The following is a 17,953-nucleotide window of genomic DNA, read 5'->3' on the forward strand; positions in this document are numbered from 1 at the left end:
TTAGGGACACTATTATCAAGTTGTAATAACACTGCTAATAACTCCGCACATATTATGAACACCTGCTCTTTCCATGACATAGACTGACCAGGTGAATCCAGGTGAAAGATATGTTCCCTTATCGACATCACCTGTTAAATCCACCAATCAGTGTAGATGAAGGGGAGGAGACAGGTTATAGAAGGATTTTTAAGCCTTGAGACAACTGAGACATGGGATTGTGTATGTGTGCCGTTCATAGGGTGAATGGGCAAGACAAAAGATTGAAGTGCCTTTGAATGGGGTATGGTAGTAGGTGCCAGGCGCACCGTTTTGTGTCAAGAACTGCAAGGCTGCTGGGTTTTTCCACACTCAACAATTTCCTGTGTGATGGTCCACCACCCAAAGGACATACAGCCAACTTGACAGAACTATGGGAAGCATTGGAGTCAAAGTGGCCCAGCATTCCTGTGGAACGCTTTCAACACCTTGTGGAGTCCATGCCCCGATGAGCTGAGGCTGTTCTGAGATGTTTATGTATGTTATATGTTATGTTATGTATGTACAACTGGACTATTCCCTGGTGCTGTATTGGACTTGTTAACAGAATGTAAATACACACATGCCCACTCAGCCCACATCCATGTATAAGTCATTCTGGTAAAGACTTTCACAACTTCCTGTTTCCTCATCGTCTCGTTGTCAGGTAACATCCTCTGTAGGCTCTAGCATGTTTACCATTGGTTGTCTTCTAACTAGTCAGTGAGTCACATCACAGACAAACACTAAAACAGGTCTGTAAGGGGGCCAACGTCTCCAAATGGTACTCCATTCCCAATATAGCGCACTATTTTTGACCAGGCTATTCCCTATATAGTGCACTACTTTTGACCAGGCTATTCCCTATATAGTACACTACTTTTGACCAGGCTATTCCTGATATAGTGCACTACTTTTGACCAGAGCCCTATGGCCCCTAGGGTGCCATTTGGGATGCAGTCTTATCAACCTGTTAGAGAAGTGGTAGGCAGATAACAGGATGTGAGGATATGGTTGTCCTCCTATTTGTCACACCTATGAGTTGTGATCACACTGCTGGGTCTATAGCCATATTAACATATGCTTTAAGCTAAGTAGCGCCTGCCTGAAGAGTCCCTGAGAGTGAGATAATGTACAGAATCAACACCAATGAATAGATCCTTAGACACTTCTCAAACACAGTGATATACATGGCCCTGACAGTTCAACTTGGGTGTCCATCTACTCCAACAAAAACTGTTTGACTCATGACAGTGGTTGTTACTGACACACTATGTGAGATATGAGTGAGAAATGTTTCGACTCTTGGCTAAAATCATCAACGACCACTCACATGCCTTGTCAGTGTGTTCCCCAACTGTCACCGTGGAAACAGGGATTCCGGGACAGGCAGTGGCAGAGGCACAAAGAGGACCTTTTATTGAAGTGGACCGATACAGTGTGACAGAGAAGGAGAGAGTGAGGTATACAGAGGTAGAAGGAGAGTGTGGTATACAGTGTGAGAGAGAGGGAGAGAGTGAGGTATACAGAGGTAGAAGGAGAGTGAGGTATACAGTGTGAGAGAGAGAGAGAGTGAGGTATACAGAGGTAGAAGGAGAGTGAGGTATACAGTGTGAGAGAGAGGGAGAGAGTGAGGTATACAGTGTGAGAGAGAGGTAGAGAGTGAGGTATACAGAGTGAGAGAGAGTGAGGTATACAGTGTGAGAGAGAGGGAGAGAGTGAGGTATACAGAGGTTGAAGGAGAGTGAGGTATACAGTGTGAGAGAGGGGGGGAGAGTGAGGTATACAGAGGTAGAAGGAGAGTGAGGTATAGCAGTGATAACAAAAATTAAAAAAGGAGTCACAGAGACAGACAGAGAAAGAGAAGGAGAGATAGAGACAGACAGACCGACAGACAGACAGACAGACAGACAGACAGACAGACAGACAGACAGACAGACAGACAGACAGACGAGAGTAGCAGAGAGAGAGGGGAGAGAGAGGGAGTGAAGAGAGGAGAGTAGTTGGAAAGAGAAACAAAATAGAGGAGTAGACAGAGAGAGAGAGAGAAAGAGAGGACCTGTTAACCACCCCCAGTACCTCTGAGAAAGGGAGAGAGAGAGAGAGAGAGAGAGAGAGACAGGGTGAAAGAGAAATACAAAAAGAGACTGTCCCCATTGGCCCTGTGTAAACCTTGCTGATTCTGTCCCAATGTGATTCCAGGCGGCTGGATGCTTTGTGTGCAGCAAGCTGGATAAACCACTGCTCTGTGACTGATTGACTGATTGACTGATTGACTAACTGACTGACTGACTGACTGACTGACTGACTGACTGACTGACTGACTGACTGACTGACTGACTGAGCACCTCATTGGGCAGCGGGGGCTCCGGTGAATCCATGTCTATTGGGAGTTCTTCCTGGTCAAGTCAGCTGGTCAGGACAAACTCTAGTCCCTGACCCAATCTACGTCGTCTTTTTACCTTCACTAACATCTCAAACAACAACCTATCATATGACATGATAGCAAACATAGCTTGTTTTGACTGTGAGAACTGTAGTCAGCTGCTCTCTGAGGGAACACTAAGAGGAATCATGAAGCCATGTGTACCGTAAACTCACTTCACAGCTAGCTTGAAATGTCACTAATGGAGCTATCGAATGGTATCGAATGGAGCTATCGAATTCTATACCTCAACCGGTTTGTACGTTGTCAAGCGCGCGGTTACGTATGTTGGCGAGGTAGAGGAACCTGATTGAAGTCAGAGGCAGGTTCAGGGAGGTAGCACTATAAGCCGAGATAGCACACGGTTATAAATACATCAATAAATATTACATTCTATTACATTCTAAATATTACATTACCCTCTGTGGAACGGGTTCTACATGGAACCCAAAAGGGTTCTATCTGGAACCAAATGGAGTTCTTCAAAGGATTCTCCTATGGGTATGGCCGAATAACCCTTTTTGGTTGTTACTAGCACCTTTTTTTCAAGGAGTGTAATAGTAGCTATGGTTTAACAACTATGCTTTGCATCTCTGCAGGCTATAGTCTAATATACTGTGGGTGACTGCGGTGTTTAGACCATTGTTGCAGCATGTTCATCCACACCTCTACCAACCTCTGCCAGAGAATAAGGTGTATGTGCTCCCCCTTGGCACAGCCCTTTGTGACCTCATCAAGATGATATATGAGCCTGTCTGGCATGAATGATTTTCATTGCTTCAGGCAACTGTATATCACATGGGGGATGTAAACACAGCTCTGACCTGACAACACATACAAATATACCTAACCTACTTTCCCAACACAGACTGTAGAAAACTTGCTCTTTCTAGCAGATAAATGGTCAGAAATAAAATAAATAAATATGCACTCCAAATACAGTATTTGATTCCTGATATCCATGATATTTAAAATATTTTAGTACCCCTCCAGCTTCATCTATACTGGCATGATGTTTTCAAAGGCATGGAAGGCAGACCTAATTCAAAATGTCACTGACAGATTGAAACAACATTGTCTTGTGGCCAGTTATCTCAGAGGAGCCATTCAACACTGTTATACTTTCCACACAGTTGCCTAATGTGAAGTCAATGGCTCATAGTGTTGATTAGTAAGTAGATCACGCACTTGGGATATCTGTGGCACTTGACGCTCGCTCCATGCAAAATAACGTTTTAGAATCTCATACGGAATGTGCAAAAAAGGACTTACATTGGATGAAAATCAGCGTTAAAACAGTCCTCTTTCGATTAAACTCCATTGTTGCAAGAGTAAAAAGTAGGTGATGACAGCGGGCGCCTCTTCGAGTCCCGGGTTTTAACTTCAGCGGACTTCTCACGGTTGGTAAAGTTCAGGACCGGGCGCTCCGGACTGTAGATATTGAGGACAGATAGGGAGTGGGTGTACCTACGTCACAGCGCACTACCTGGCCCACAATTGCAGTGCTCTTTTTGAGGAGCGAAGGCTACAGCTCAATGATTGCGACATCTGGTTGGTTTGACCTTGCAAGGTAATATACTGTACTGTAGTGTTGTGTTATCTTCTCAAATATGTTCGTGCTGCGACAATTAAATTATTACACAACATTGACGGATTTGCAGGAGTTCTGTAATTAAAATATATATTTTTCGTGCATTGTAGTTACTTCCTTTTCAATGTATCTTCCCCATTGTTCATGTATACAATTGCAGGGCTAAAATATTGAACATGAGCTTTTATATGGAGAGAATTCCACCAACTTCACCAAGCCCATTTTAATATCCTTAATATTGACTTGTCTGAGTGAAAAGGCGCCTATGATGTAATCCACTTCAATCCAGTATAGCCTAAAGCAGGGAACATCAACAAGATTCAACCGCAGGCCGATTTTCTCTTGATCGGTCTGGAACAATTTGTAGATTGCAAATTGAACTCAAGATAAAAGACTGTAAAAACACCAGGAAATCAGTGATTTAATTTTATACAAACCATATACAAATGCAAGTAAGGTTTGAAATAAAAGGTAAAAAAATATATTTAAAAACTTCTATATATATATATATATATATATATATATATATTAAACAGTATGGCTACCACAGCATTTTGCAGCGATGGCCGGCCTCACAAAAAGCCCCTTCTCATTTTGTGGACTGTGGCTGATGATGACATCTCACATGATGACTGGATAACACCACTGCACCTATACAGTCACACTAGGGGATGTGGGGAGGTATGAGTGGACAGCTATGTCTGGAACCATTTACTGTTATCTACACAGACAGGAAGTGGCACTTTATCTTCTTTATCCATTCAAGATAACACAATTCTGTACACTCAACAATAAAGTGATAAACCAAATGGTATGAACGGTGACCAATGACTCATTATGTTGTAGTATTTAGTATTGACATTAAGTCTGTGTCCATACAAATGTTAACTGTATATGTTTCCAGAGAATGATATACTGCATTTCAGTACAGGGGTCAGTACAGGTGCATCAAAGCTGGGACCGAGAGACTGAAAAATAGTTTCTATCTCAAGGCCATCAGACTGTTGAACAGCCATCACTAACACAGAGAGGCTGCTGCCTACATACAGACATTAAATCATTGGCCACTTTAACAAATGGATCACTAGTCACTTTAATAATTCCACTTTCATAATGATGTTTACGTATCTTGCACTACTCATCCCAGATGTATATACTGTATTTTACACCATCTACTGCATCTCGTCTATGCCGGTCGGTCATGGCTCATCCATAAATGCATATGTACATATTCCATCCCTTTACTTAGATGTATTAGGTAGTTGTGGTGGAATTGTTAGATTACTTGTTAGATATTTCTGCCCTGTCGGAATTAGAAGCACAAGCATTTTGCTACACTCGCAACAACATCTGCTAACCATGTGTATGTGACCAATACCATTTTATTTGATATGATTTGACCTGAGTATCAGGGTGTGTTTGTTACAATCCCAAGACAGCAGAACTCGGAGTGATTGGTTACCCAGCATCAGGCCGGTGTGGTTGAATAGGGGTGCAGAGAGCCATGCTGAAATCTAGATTCAACTTACATAGATCATCACAAGTGCCATAGGCCGACTGAACCACACACAGTCTTATTGAATAGGTCTGTATCCCTACAGACAATCCCAGCTGCACTGTAGTAACATTCTGACACGTATGTTTGGTCTTAGGACACTGACTGATAGTGTACCCCTGGAAGAACCTTCTGAGATAAACAGACAGGCAGACCAGTAGTCAGTAGTACTATGGAAGCCCTGAGGCAGACCAGTAGTCAGTAGTACAGTAGTACTATGGAAGCCCTGAGGCAGAGCACATATAGACATTTCAAAACAATAAAGACATTACAAATGTCATATTATATATATATTATATATATTATATATATATATATGACATTATATATATATATATATTACAATGGTGTTTGTTCTTCACTGGTTGCCCTTTTCTTGTGGCAACAGGTCACAAATCTTGCTGCTGTGATGGCACACTGTGGAATTTCCCCCAGTAGATATGGGAGTTTATCAAAATTGGATTTGTTTTCGAATTCTTTGTGGATCTGTGTAATCTGAGGGAAATATGTATCTCTAATATGGTCATACGTTGGACAGGAGGTTAGGAAGTGCAGCTCAGTTTCCACCTCATTTTGTGGGCAGTGTGCACATTGCCTGTCTTCTCTTGAGAGCCAGTTCTGTCTACGGCGGCCTTTCTCAATAGCAAGGCTATGCTCACTAAGTCTGTACATAGTCAAAGCTTTCCTTAAGTTTGGGTCAGTCACAGTGGACAGGTATTCTGCCACTGTGTACTCTCTGTTTAGGGCCAAATACCATTCTAGTTTGCTCTGTTTTTTTGTTAATTCTTTCCAATGTGTCAAGTAATTATCTTTTTCTTTTCTCATGATTTGGTTGGGTCTAATTGTGCTGCTGTCCTGGGGCTCTGTGGGGTGTGTTTGTGTTTGTGAACAGAGCCCCAGGACCAGCTTGCTTAGGGGACTCTTCTCCAGGTTCATCTCTCTGTAGGTGATGGCTTTGTTATGGAAGGTTTGGGAATCGCTTCCTTTTAGGTGGTTGTAGAATTTAACAGCTCTTTTCTGGATTTTGATAATTAGTGGGTATCGGCCTAATTCTGCTCTGCATGCATTATTTGGTGTTCTACGTTGTACATGGAGGATATTTTTGCAGAATTCTGTATGCAGAGTCTCAATTTGGTGTTTGTCCCATTTTGTGAAGTCTTGGTTGGTGAGCGGACCCCAGACCTCACAACCGTAAAGGGCAAGTGTCTCTCTCTCTCTCTCTCTTTCTCTCTCTCTCTCTCTGTCTCTCTCTCTCTCTCTCTGTCTCTCTGTCTCGCTCTCTCTCTCTCTTTGCCTCTGTCCCTCTCTATCTCTCTCTCTCTGTCTCTCTCTGTGCATATCTCTCTCTCTCTCTCTCTCTCTCAATTCAATTCAATTCAAGGGCTTTATTGGCATGGGAAACGTGTTAACATTGCCAAAGCAAGTGAGGTAGATAATATATAAAGTGAATATCTCTCTCTCTCTCTCTCTCTCTCTCTCTCTGTGCCCCTCTCTCTCTCTTTCTCTCTCTCTCTCTGTGCCTCTCTCTCTCGCTCTCTCTCTCTGTGCCCCTCTCTCTCTCTTTCTCTCTCTCTCTCTCTGTCTCTCTCTCTCTCTCTCTCCCTCTCTCTCTCAAATGGCTTTATTGGAATGGGAAACGTGTTTAAATTGAGAAAGCAAGTAAAATAGACAATAAACAAAAGGGGAAAAAACTATGAAATCTCTCTCTGTGTCTGTCTGTCTCTCTCTCCCCCTCTCTGTCTCTCTCTCTCTGCCTCTCTCTCTCTGATGTGTCTGTCTGTCTGTCTGTCTGTCTGTCTGTCTGTCTGTCACACACACACCACAGATTCCTAATGATATCCGAAAGCAAATAAAATAGACAATACACAAAAGGGAAATAAAAAGAAAATCTCTCTCTCTCGCTCTCTGTGTATGTCTCTCTCTCTCTCCCTCTCTCTCTCTCTCTCTGGGTATGTCTCTCTCCCTGTCTCTCTCGCTCTCTCTCTCTGTGTATATCTCGCTCACTTCCTCTCTCTCTCTCTGTGTATGTCTCTCTCTCTCTCTGCATGTCTCTCTCCCTGTCTCTCTCTCTCTCTATCTGTGTATATCTCGCTCACTTCCTCTCTCTCTCTCTCTTTGATGTGTCTGTCTGTATGCCTGTCTGTCTCGCTCTCTCAATTCAATTCAAGGGGCTTTATTGGCATGGAAAACATGTGTTAACATTGCCAAAGCAAATGAAGTAGATAATGTACAAAAGTGAAATAAACAATACAAATGTACAGTTAACATTATACTCACAGAAGTTACATTAGCGGTGTCATTAATCATTAACCCAAACTGTGGGTGTGTGTCTTTCTGCAAATCTTCCTGCCTGTCTATGTTCACGTTTTGAGTTATTGTTCTGTAGGCACAAACACCTACAAAGAAAGGCAGATACCAGATGCAGAATCATACTGGACGCTGTCTTACCGCTTTTCTCTCAGCTCTCAGTCAGAAACAATGAACCCCGTCTGTGTAATGGGGTCAGTATGCCTGCAGGGCCCAGACTGCCCACTGACTGAACAGGATCCAGATGAAAGGATCAACTAGTGTGTACAGTAATCCCAAACGCATGAGCAACCTATCTGCAGAAAAATAGCTCACCTGCTGCCTGCCCTGCAGAGGGAAATAACTTATGACATCTTAGCATACAATGATCACACACGCACGCACACACACGCACGCACACGCACGCACACACACGCGCACACCTGCTATACCACAATACTTATCCATTGCTATGGCCAGTGATGTCCAACATGTATTAATTTAAAACCATTTTTATTTATTTATTTTTTGGCATAAGATCCTTGACAGCTTGTGCAATGCTTTCAAATCTGTGCTGATCAGAGTACATACAGTATGAAAAACCAGTGTATTAAACTAACAGTTCACAGCAGTGTGTATGACTGGAGTACATCAGTCTGAAGCAGTCCCTAACCCTCTCTCTCTCCAGTCACCCTCTCCGGTCTCTCGCTCTCTCTCATCCTCAAACCTGCTCCTGGATAGTCAAAGTACAGTAGGTTTTTGTCCCACATGTGCCATCACACCTGATACATCAAACAACATCCTGTGACAGACTTTTAACACATGAACATAAATTATAATACATGTCAAGTTGCATAGCTGGTCAGCACACAAGATTTGGTTCTGGGTTCCAATTGAACTAATCAGTAATTAAATCTTCAAAGCCTTGATCAGCTGACTCTATCACTGCTGAGCTGTGACAAATAAGCTCTCCAGAAGGGGACAGTATGGAGGATCCCCGTGTTAAGGTTATCTTACACATTTTACAGATATTTATTCATTTATTACATGTGCTTTCAACAGTAATGGGTGAGCTGATGAGTGTCTCTTATTTACAATAAAAAGTCAGGGGTTACACCGGACTGCCTGTGCAAAATATGTAAATATGCAGAGGAATGTAGGCGGAGAGAAAGAGGAAACGATGCATGAATCAAACATTTCTACTCACAATCACGACAGTCGCTACCGCTCCGGCCATACCAGAGACTACAGGGCTTTAGGCATAACCTGGTGTTCATATGCATCACCCCCTGTGTGTAACGTTCAATGGCCTAGTTTCCAGAGTTTGACCTTCTCTGAGACAAATATCTCTTTGTTTTGTGGTACTGACAGGTTTGAACATCAGGAATCAAGTTACACTCCGCTGAGATCCTTTTTGGATTGCTCTATGTGACTGTAGGCTAACTCAGAGAAATCACTCTCGCCCCAAAACAAAAGACCGAAACGAAAGAAAGATGAGTCAAAAAAAATAACATCTTAGCGAATGGATGCAAAATGCATCGAGTTCCAATACACATTTATCAAACATTTACATTTATACCAATATTTACATATTTTTAAAATAGTATTTTATTTAAAAATACTACATTTGTTTGTTTTATCTAATTCATACTATCGCCATACTATCCCCATACTATCATCATTCTATCATCAAATTATCCACTTACTATCACCATACTATCACCATACTATCATAAGTAATACCTGAGAAATGTAGGAGCAAATTACTTATTTTATCTCTATTACTGATATATAGGGCCTTGGTGATACATGCTGGACTTAACTTGATCTTAAATTATAGGAATTATTGCAAACATAACTTTATGTACAAGCTTTACATTACATTTACAGGACAATCAAAGGTTTTCCTAGTACAGTAAAGGAGCAATCTGTAAATTCTCTGCCCCCATGTGGGAGCAAAATTAAACAAAAACTAGATTAAAACCGTTGTATTTATGTCAATATCAAATTCCTACTCTCCTTTTATACTGAATATATATTTGGAGAGGGTATAATTGCATAGACACCTTCAATATTCAATGGAACACTTTTGTAAAAAAAAAAAAAATTTTTTTACAGATTGCGCTTGTAAGACTAGAAAAACACTCATGTGAAAATATCAGTGTTCCAAAAAGCAAACATTATGCTTAGAAGACGATGAATGAACCCAAGTGTCAAAATATAGGTAATAACACGTATCAAAATATACCAAACAAAAATAAATACAGTACATGGTATAGATTTACAGTATATTAGTAAAAAATGTCAAACTATAACACAGAATTCTAATCCATTGCAGAGTGCCTTGGACATTTGGACAACTTTGGTGTAATGCCATACTGTAATCTGAGGTGTTTTTAGTGTCTTTGGGATGTTGACGCTGTAAGTGAACCTGAGAACGTTTTGTCCTGTTGTATAAAGCTGGTGTGGCTGCATATGATCAGGTCTGGGTCAGGGTGCCATTATCCTTACGGTCTTCTGATTGCCCTTCTAGCTTAGGTCTTTTAGGTCCAGGTCTTGGTATCCACATTGAATAGATGGAAGAACTAAGTGTACTGTACAAGTTCAATGTTTTCCCAGGCCTCTGTATCCACTGAACCAGACCAGGGTTTTAAGGCTGGTAGATGGGCCACATCACATTCAGGTGAATGGTTGCTGAATAGCCATAAATAGACTGGCTTTTCTTCTAACCTGATGGTGTTCAGGTGAATTGGTTGATGGGGTATTTCCTTCTAACTGACCTGAAGACAGACCTGAAGACAGACCTGAAGACAGACCTGAAGACAGACCTGAAGACAGACCTGAAGACAGACCTGAAGACAGTGGGGCACAGACAGATCTGTATGGTGGTGGAAGGATTAATTCTTCATGTCCTCGTTCTCCATGTCCTCTATGGATTTTCTCCTGAAAAATCCAGCCTGGTGGAGCAGAGAAGACAACAGTGAACACAACATAATCCACAATTCACATCCAAACTCAAGTCTCAAGTTTCAGTTCAAGTTTAACAGATTTAAAAGTGCATTTCACACATGATCACACCATGTTGAGCCTCTCTATAACACAAGCCTTGACCCTACTCTCTAAGGGTGTCTCAGGGAGAGTTGAGATATGCAAAAAACACATTTCCAATTCACACATGCATATAATACACAGTTGTACATGTGTGAGATAGGACAAATATAAGCACCCACCAAATTATTATTATTATTAATAATAATAATACTTATTGTTCTATTTGGGAAGATCCAATGTATAATCGATTATTAGTTCCCTGCAGACACAAGCAGACAGAAGGTTGTAAACACACACATACCTTCCATAGAGCGAAGATGACCAGTGCCAGAATCAGCAGTCCTATGAGGATACTGACTATAATGATCCACAGTGGTATACCTCCCAAAGCCTCTTTAGAGACCTGGATCTTCACCTGGATGGAAACAACAGTGTTAAAACAAGCAAAGGACAACAAGGCAACAGATAAAGGCTGTGTTTACACAGGCAGACCAATTTTGATATTTTGCCCAATTATTAGCAAAAAATCTCTTCTGATTGGGCAGAAGATCAAAATTGTGTTGCCTGTGTAAGTGCAGCCGATCACATGAAAATGAATAGGTAATTGCACTCACATCTCTGGCGTAATTGGTGGCACTCAACACGAAGAGATCAGTGTTCAGGTTCTCCAGAGTGGCATTAACAATCATGTGAAGGCTGGAGAACTCTGCCTGTGGAGCGAAGAGCAATCCAATTCATCACTCAATATACCAATACATTTGTCAATTAATAAATGTATCAATCAATCAATCAATCAATCAAAAACAATGAATGAACAAGTGACACTTCACTGTACTCACTTTGATAAAGGTGGGCTTCCACACCCTGAAGGTAACATTGACCTGGCTGTTGTTGACGTGAGGGATGGAGCAGACAAATGACTTACATGGGTGGTCCTTACAGCCCTGCAAAGGAGAGTACACACACTGTGAGACTCACACACTCACGTACACACACACACACTCATACTCACACTCATTGCTCACACTCATACTCACACTCACACACAGTAGTGCTGACTCACCACCAGGAAGACACTGAGGGTCTCTTTTTTAGGATTGATGGTGTGCGTGTTGTTGTTGTTGATCTTTAAAGGGTTAATCAGGTCCCTGATGTGACATCTCACATCCTGTGGGAGAGAGAAAAGGTCCATCAATCAATTATCAATCAATCACATTTGGATCAACTTGATCCACACCACCACAGTTCTACAGAGTGTTTGACTTCACCGTGTGATTGTCTGATGACTGGTACTGAACCATGTGCAGGGGATACTGGTAGACTGTCTATCTCTATGGTACAGTACACAGAGAAGCCTTACCTGTGAGGAGGTGACATGTGTCAGGTATAGCAGGATGTTCTCTCTAGGTGATAGGTACGGGTACATCACCCTCAGCTTTAGAGGAGGAGTCTCCATATTCACATCCTTTTTAACCTAGAGACCAGAGCGAGAGACAGGAAGTCACAGTTCTTTCAGTCAAAATGTGACCACATGTTGGTTTTTTTGAGCTTGGAAACTTAGAATAAGTGTCTTAATTTGTGTATATAATGCTTCAATCAGTTTATTCCAGGTAAGAATTACAATTATAGTTGTATTTTAACAGCAACGGTTGCAACCTAGACTCGTTTTCAACAATAATTTCTACAGTAAGATGTACAGTAGGCCTGATAATTGTTCATATTTCTTCATCTGTACTGTTACTAGGTTTGCGCTATCAGTAGCTAGCTTGCTTTGGCAAATGTTAGCTATTAGCTGTGTACAAGGCCAGGGGATTGTTTGAAAGAGAAACTCACATCTACTACTATGACAGTTAGTTAGTACTCCCTTATTTCTGCTTATCATCCATCATCTGTTATAAAATGACAACAATGCCTTGCTAGCTGACTTACTTTTCCACTGTCAGAAGCACTGTTTCCTGAAGCACTGTTTCCTGAAGCATTCTGCCCTGTTCTGAAAGAACTCCCTGGGTTTACCATCATGCTGTGGATGTTTGGTCAGGACGTGTCGTTTTATTAATTTGTTCCTTATGAGAGACTCATTACTAAGCACTTCCACACACAAAACACACTGTGGGCGCTCCTCGTTTTAAGTTTGTATGAAAGCGAGAGAACCCCATCGCTGTATATGCGTTTCATGACAATGGAGCTCAGTCAGAACTTGAGTCATGAGTACATTTGATGACAGCGGTAAGTGATGGCGAGTGGGAATGACAAGTCAGTGGCTGACAGCGCATCATCTGCTGCCAGAATGACAGCCCTGCATCATGTGTGTCGTGGAGTGATCTTCAAGAAAAATCTGGTAAACCGCGAAGCACACGGGCATCTCCCTCTCACACTCGCGCTGCATCCAAACTGAGCAGAGGCCGCTGCTTAAACAGAAAGCGCACTGAACAAAGAGTGCAGATGCACTTGGTCAAACCAATTCCAGTAATTGATTAAATAAATATAAATTTACACTGACACGTCGCGACCCACCATTAACAGGTCCCACTTTGGGTCACGACCCATACTTTAAGAAAGGCTGGTCTACACAGACAAGGTCTTGCCTGTTTTAGATCTCATCTATCGGTAAGATATTAGTTCATCTTTGTGGCTGGTTCGTCTTCTTGACAAATCAATGGTAAGTTTCGGTGTTCCTCAAGGTTCCGTTTTAGGACCACTATTGGTTTCACTATATATTCTACCTCTTGGTGACTTTACCTGCTATGCAGACGACACATTTCGATAAAACATGGTGAAGCCTCAAAATTGCCTACCCTGGAAGCCTGTGTTTCAGACATAAGGAAGTGTGATGGCGGCAAATGTTTTCAAATCAAATTGTATTAATCACATGCGTCGAATACAACAGGTGCAGACCTTACAGTGAAATGCTTACTTACAAGCCCCTAACCAACAATTCAGTTTAAAAAATATGAATAAGAATAAGAAATAAAAGGAACAAGTAATTAAAGAGCAGCAGTAAAATAACAATAGAGAGACTATATACCGGGGGTACCGGTACAGAGTCAATGTGCGGGGGAACCTGTTAGTCGAGGTAATTGAGGTAATATGCCAGCTCCCCTCTTTCTACTGTGATTCTCTGCCTCTGACCCTATAGAGTACCACAGTATGAAACACAGCACTTATTTTAAGTGTTTCTAAAATCCCCTATGGGAAAAATGTATGGTGGAAAAAATGATTGGAACCATTTCCCTGTTTGACCGCTAGGTTTTATGGGTATTATGATGCCTCCACTGTGGGGCTCTATTACGGGGACTGAGTCACTGGCTTGCTATAGCTCTCCCATGCTTTCCCTAGGAGGGGTGAATCACATCTTGCCAGGCTTTTTTTTGTTGCTATTCTCGACTTGAATGTGTTGAGTCACTGACATTATGGGTGAGATCTTCGTGGGCTATACTCCGCCTTGTCTCTAGGTAGTAAGTTGGTGGTCTGTTGATATCCCTCTAGTGGTGTGGTGGCTGTGATTTGGCAAAGTGGGTCTGGTTATATCCTGCCTGGTTGGCCTTGTCCAGGGGTATTCTCGGGCGGGGCCACAGTGTCCCCCGACCCCCCCGGCTCAGTCTCCAATATCTATGCTGCAATAAACTGTAAAATGTTTTGGGGGGCTAGGGTCAGTCTGTCCTATCTGGTGAATTTCTCGTGTCTTATCTGGTGTCCTGTGTGATCTTCAGTGTGCTCCCTCTAATTATCCTAACTCTCTCTCTTCCCTTGGACCAGGCCTCAGGACTACCTGGCCTGACGACTCCTGGTTGTCCTCGTCCCCTGGTCATGCTGCTGATCCAGTTTCTGCTGTTCTAACTGTGGCTATGGAAACCTGACCTGTTCACCGGACCTGCTACCTTATCCCGGACCTGCTGTTTCAACCCTCTCTCTCTCTACCACACCTGCTGTCAGGTGCGGTAGAGAGCCAACTGACATTTACTCCTGCTGACCTGTTGCATTCTCTACAACCACTGTGATTAGTATTTGACCCTGCTGGTCATCTATGAACGTTTAAATATCTTGAAGAACGATCTAGCCTTAATAGCCATGTACTCTTACCCTCTCCACCAGCCACCCCTCAGAGCCTAGTTCCTCTCTACCCAGTACAGCCAGAAGAGGACTGGCCACCCCTCAGAGCCTGGTCCCTCTCTACCCAGTACAGCCAGAAGAGCACTGGCCACCCCTCAGAGCCTGGTTCCTCTCTACCCAGTACAGCCAGAAGAGGACTGGCCACCCCTCAGAGCCTGGTTCCTCTCTACCCAGTACAGCCAGAAGAGGACTGGCCACCCCTCAGAGCCTGGTCCCTCTCTACCCAGTACAGCCAGAAGAGGACTGGACACCCCTCAGAGCCTGGTCCCTCTCTACCCAGTACAGCCAGAAGAGCACTGGCCACCCCTCAGAGCCTGGTTCCTCTCTAGGTTTCTTCCTAGGTTCCTGCCTTTCTAGGGAGTTTTTCCTAGCCACCATACTTCTACATCTGCATTGCTTGCTGTTTGGAGTTTTAGGCTGGGTTTCCGTATAAGAACTTTGTGAAATCTGCTGATGTATAAAGGGCTTTATAAATACATTTAATTTAATTGTTCTTATCCCCTGGCCTTATCTAAGCAGGTATTACTACGGTCTACAGTATGTAGGTCTTACCATATAGATGATCTTGACCTCTTCTCCTATCACACTGGTGTGGTTGAAGATGCTGGGGTACTGCTCTCCCTCTTTCACTATGATGTGGTCCTCCTTCATATGCCTGTCACTGTGAGATAGAGGGATGATGGATGGAGAGATGAGGGATGAGACAGGAGATGGAAAAATTAGTAAGGAGATGGAAAGATGAGAGGAGAGATGGAAAGATGAGACAGGAGATGGAAAGATGAGGAGATGGAAAGATGAGAGGAGATGGAAAGATGAGACAGGATATGGAAAGATGAGAGGATACGGAAAGATGAGAGGAGATGGAAAGATGAGACAGGATATGGAAAGATGAGACAGGATATGGAAAGATGAGACAGGATATGGAAAGATGAGACATGATATGGAAAGATGAGACAGGATATGGAAAGATGAGACAGGATATGGAAAGATGAGACAGGACATGGAAAGATGAGACAGGAGATGGAAAGATGAGACAGGATATGGAAAGATGAGACAGGAGATGGAAAGATGAGAGGAGATGAGACAGGAGATGGAAAGATGAGACAGAATATGGAAAGATGAGACAGAAGATGGAAAGATGAGACAGGATATGGAAAGATGAGACAGGAGATGGAAAGATGAGACAGGAGATGGAAAGATGAGACAGGAGATGGAAAGATGAGACAGGATATGGACAGATGAGACAGAATATGGAAAGATGAGACAGGATATGGAAAGATGAGAAAGGAGATGGAAAGATGAGACAGGAGATGGAAAGATGGGACAGGAGATGGAAAGATGAGACAGGAGATGGAAAGATGAGACAGGAGATGGAAAGATGAGACAGAAGATGGAAAGATGAGACAGGATATGGAAAGATGAGAGGAGATGGAAAGATGAGACAGGAGATGGAAAGATGAGACAGGAGATGGAAAGATGAGACAGGAGATGGAAAGATGAGACAGGAGATGGAAAGATGAGACAGAAGATGGAAAGATGAGACAGAAGATGGAAAGATGAGAGGAGATGGAAAGATGAGACAGAAGATGGAAAGATGAGAGGAGATGGAAAGATGAGACAGAATATGGAAAGATGAGACAGAAGATGGAAAGATGAGACAGAATATGGAAAGATGAGACAAGAGATGGAAAGATGAGACAGAATATGGAAAGATGAGAGGAGATGGAAAGATGAGACAGAAGATGGAAAGATGAGAGGAGATGGAAAGATGAGACAGAATATGGAAAGATGAGACAGAAGATGGAAAGATGAGACAGAATATGGAAAGATGAGACAGTCGATGGAAAGATGAGACAGAATATGGAAAGATGAGAGGAGATGGAAAGATGAGACAGGAGATGGAAAGATGAGACAGAAGATGGAAAGATGAGACAGAAGATGGAAAGATGAGACAGAAGATGGAAAGATGAGACAGGAGATGGAAAGATGAGACAGAATATGGAAAGATGAGAGGAGATGGAAAGATGAGACAGGAGATGGAAAGATGAGACAGAATATGGAAAGATGAGACAGAATATGGAAAGATGAGAGGAGATGGAAAGATGAGACAGGAGATGGAAAGATGAGACAGAAGATGGAAAGATGAGACAGAATATGGAAAGATGAGACAGAAGATGGAAAGATGAGACAGAATATGGAAAGATGAGAGGAGATGGAAAGATTTGAAAAAAGGTCATACTCTGATACTGTACCTGTATTTTTTATGGAACTAAAAATGTCCTGTACGTGTTGTAGCTGCTGCTGTCTGTACTCACGCAGTGAATCTGAGTCCAGCCTCGTACTTCACAGGGATGGAGATTCTCACAGAGTTGTCATGGAGGGTGGTATTCAATTCCTCACTGTCACTGTAGAAATGAGAAAAGTCATTGCATTAGAATTTTGACTTTTCAATATTTCTTCTTTGCTCACTCATTTATTTTAAATAGTTGAGATTTAGCATGGAACTCGGGACTCCCCGGAAAACACTAGCCATTGTTACTGTGTGGACTATCCTGGCTAAATAAATCAAATGAATGACACCATGGCTTACTGTACCTGGTTGCAGTTACGTTGATCTGAATCTCTTTCCAGACGTGTGCAGGGTTGACTTCAAACAGGATCTCAAACACCTCCTGGAGGGAGAACAAGCAAAACCGATCAGTGGCCTATTCATCACAAAATGAAACATGAAGTACATAGTGAGTCTTATGGTACAAGGATAGATACGTGTGATTGCAAGAATTGTCTTACCTCTACATTGCTTTTGAGGAATGGATATCCCACAGCACACTCAACTTTGGTATTATTCAGACTGCAGACTTTGTCATTGGCCTGCAGAGTAAACGGTTGAAATCACATATAATGTCAATGTCAAAAC

General features: G+C 42.4%; 2 protein-coding genes across 2 annotated transcripts in view; both read right to left on the reverse strand.

Moving 5' to 3' along the window:
- LOC110537004 (integrin alpha-2) overlaps positions 1 to 3,892 on the reverse strand; it is a 40,524-nt gene extending 36,632 nt beyond the window's left edge. Inside the window, exon 1 of the mRNA XM_021622700.2 lies at positions 3,716 to 3,892. Within this exon, the coding sequence (XP_021478375.2) occupies positions 3,716 to 3,764 (49 nt within the window). The 5' untranslated portion in view covers positions 3,765 to 3,892. The remainder of the gene's footprint in view (positions 1 to 3,715) is intronic.
- A 4,479-nt stretch (positions 3,893 to 8,371) lies between these two features.
- Positions 8,372 to 17,953, reverse strand: part of LOC110537005 (integrin alpha-1) — a 75,752-nt gene continuing 66,170 nt past the window's right edge. Inside the window, 10 exon segments of the mRNA XM_036936981.1 lie at positions 8,372 to 10,832; positions 11,228 to 11,341; positions 11,541 to 11,636; positions 11,766 to 11,870; positions 11,990 to 12,094; positions 12,287 to 12,400; positions 15,589 to 15,697; positions 17,352 to 17,441; positions 17,632 to 17,708; positions 17,827 to 17,907. Coding sequence (XP_036792876.1) covers positions 10,773 to 10,832; positions 11,228 to 11,341; positions 11,541 to 11,636; positions 11,766 to 11,870; positions 11,990 to 12,094; positions 12,287 to 12,400; positions 15,589 to 15,697; positions 17,352 to 17,441; positions 17,632 to 17,708; positions 17,827 to 17,907 — 951 coding nt within the window. The 3' untranslated portion in view covers positions 8,372 to 10,772.

Source organism: Oncorhynchus mykiss, chromosome 12 (assembly GCF_013265735.2).
Source record: "Oncorhynchus mykiss isolate Arlee chromosome 12, USDA_OmykA_1.1, whole genome shotgun sequence".
Lineage (NCBI taxonomy): Eukaryota > Metazoa > Chordata > Actinopteri > Salmoniformes > Salmonidae > Oncorhynchus > Oncorhynchus mykiss.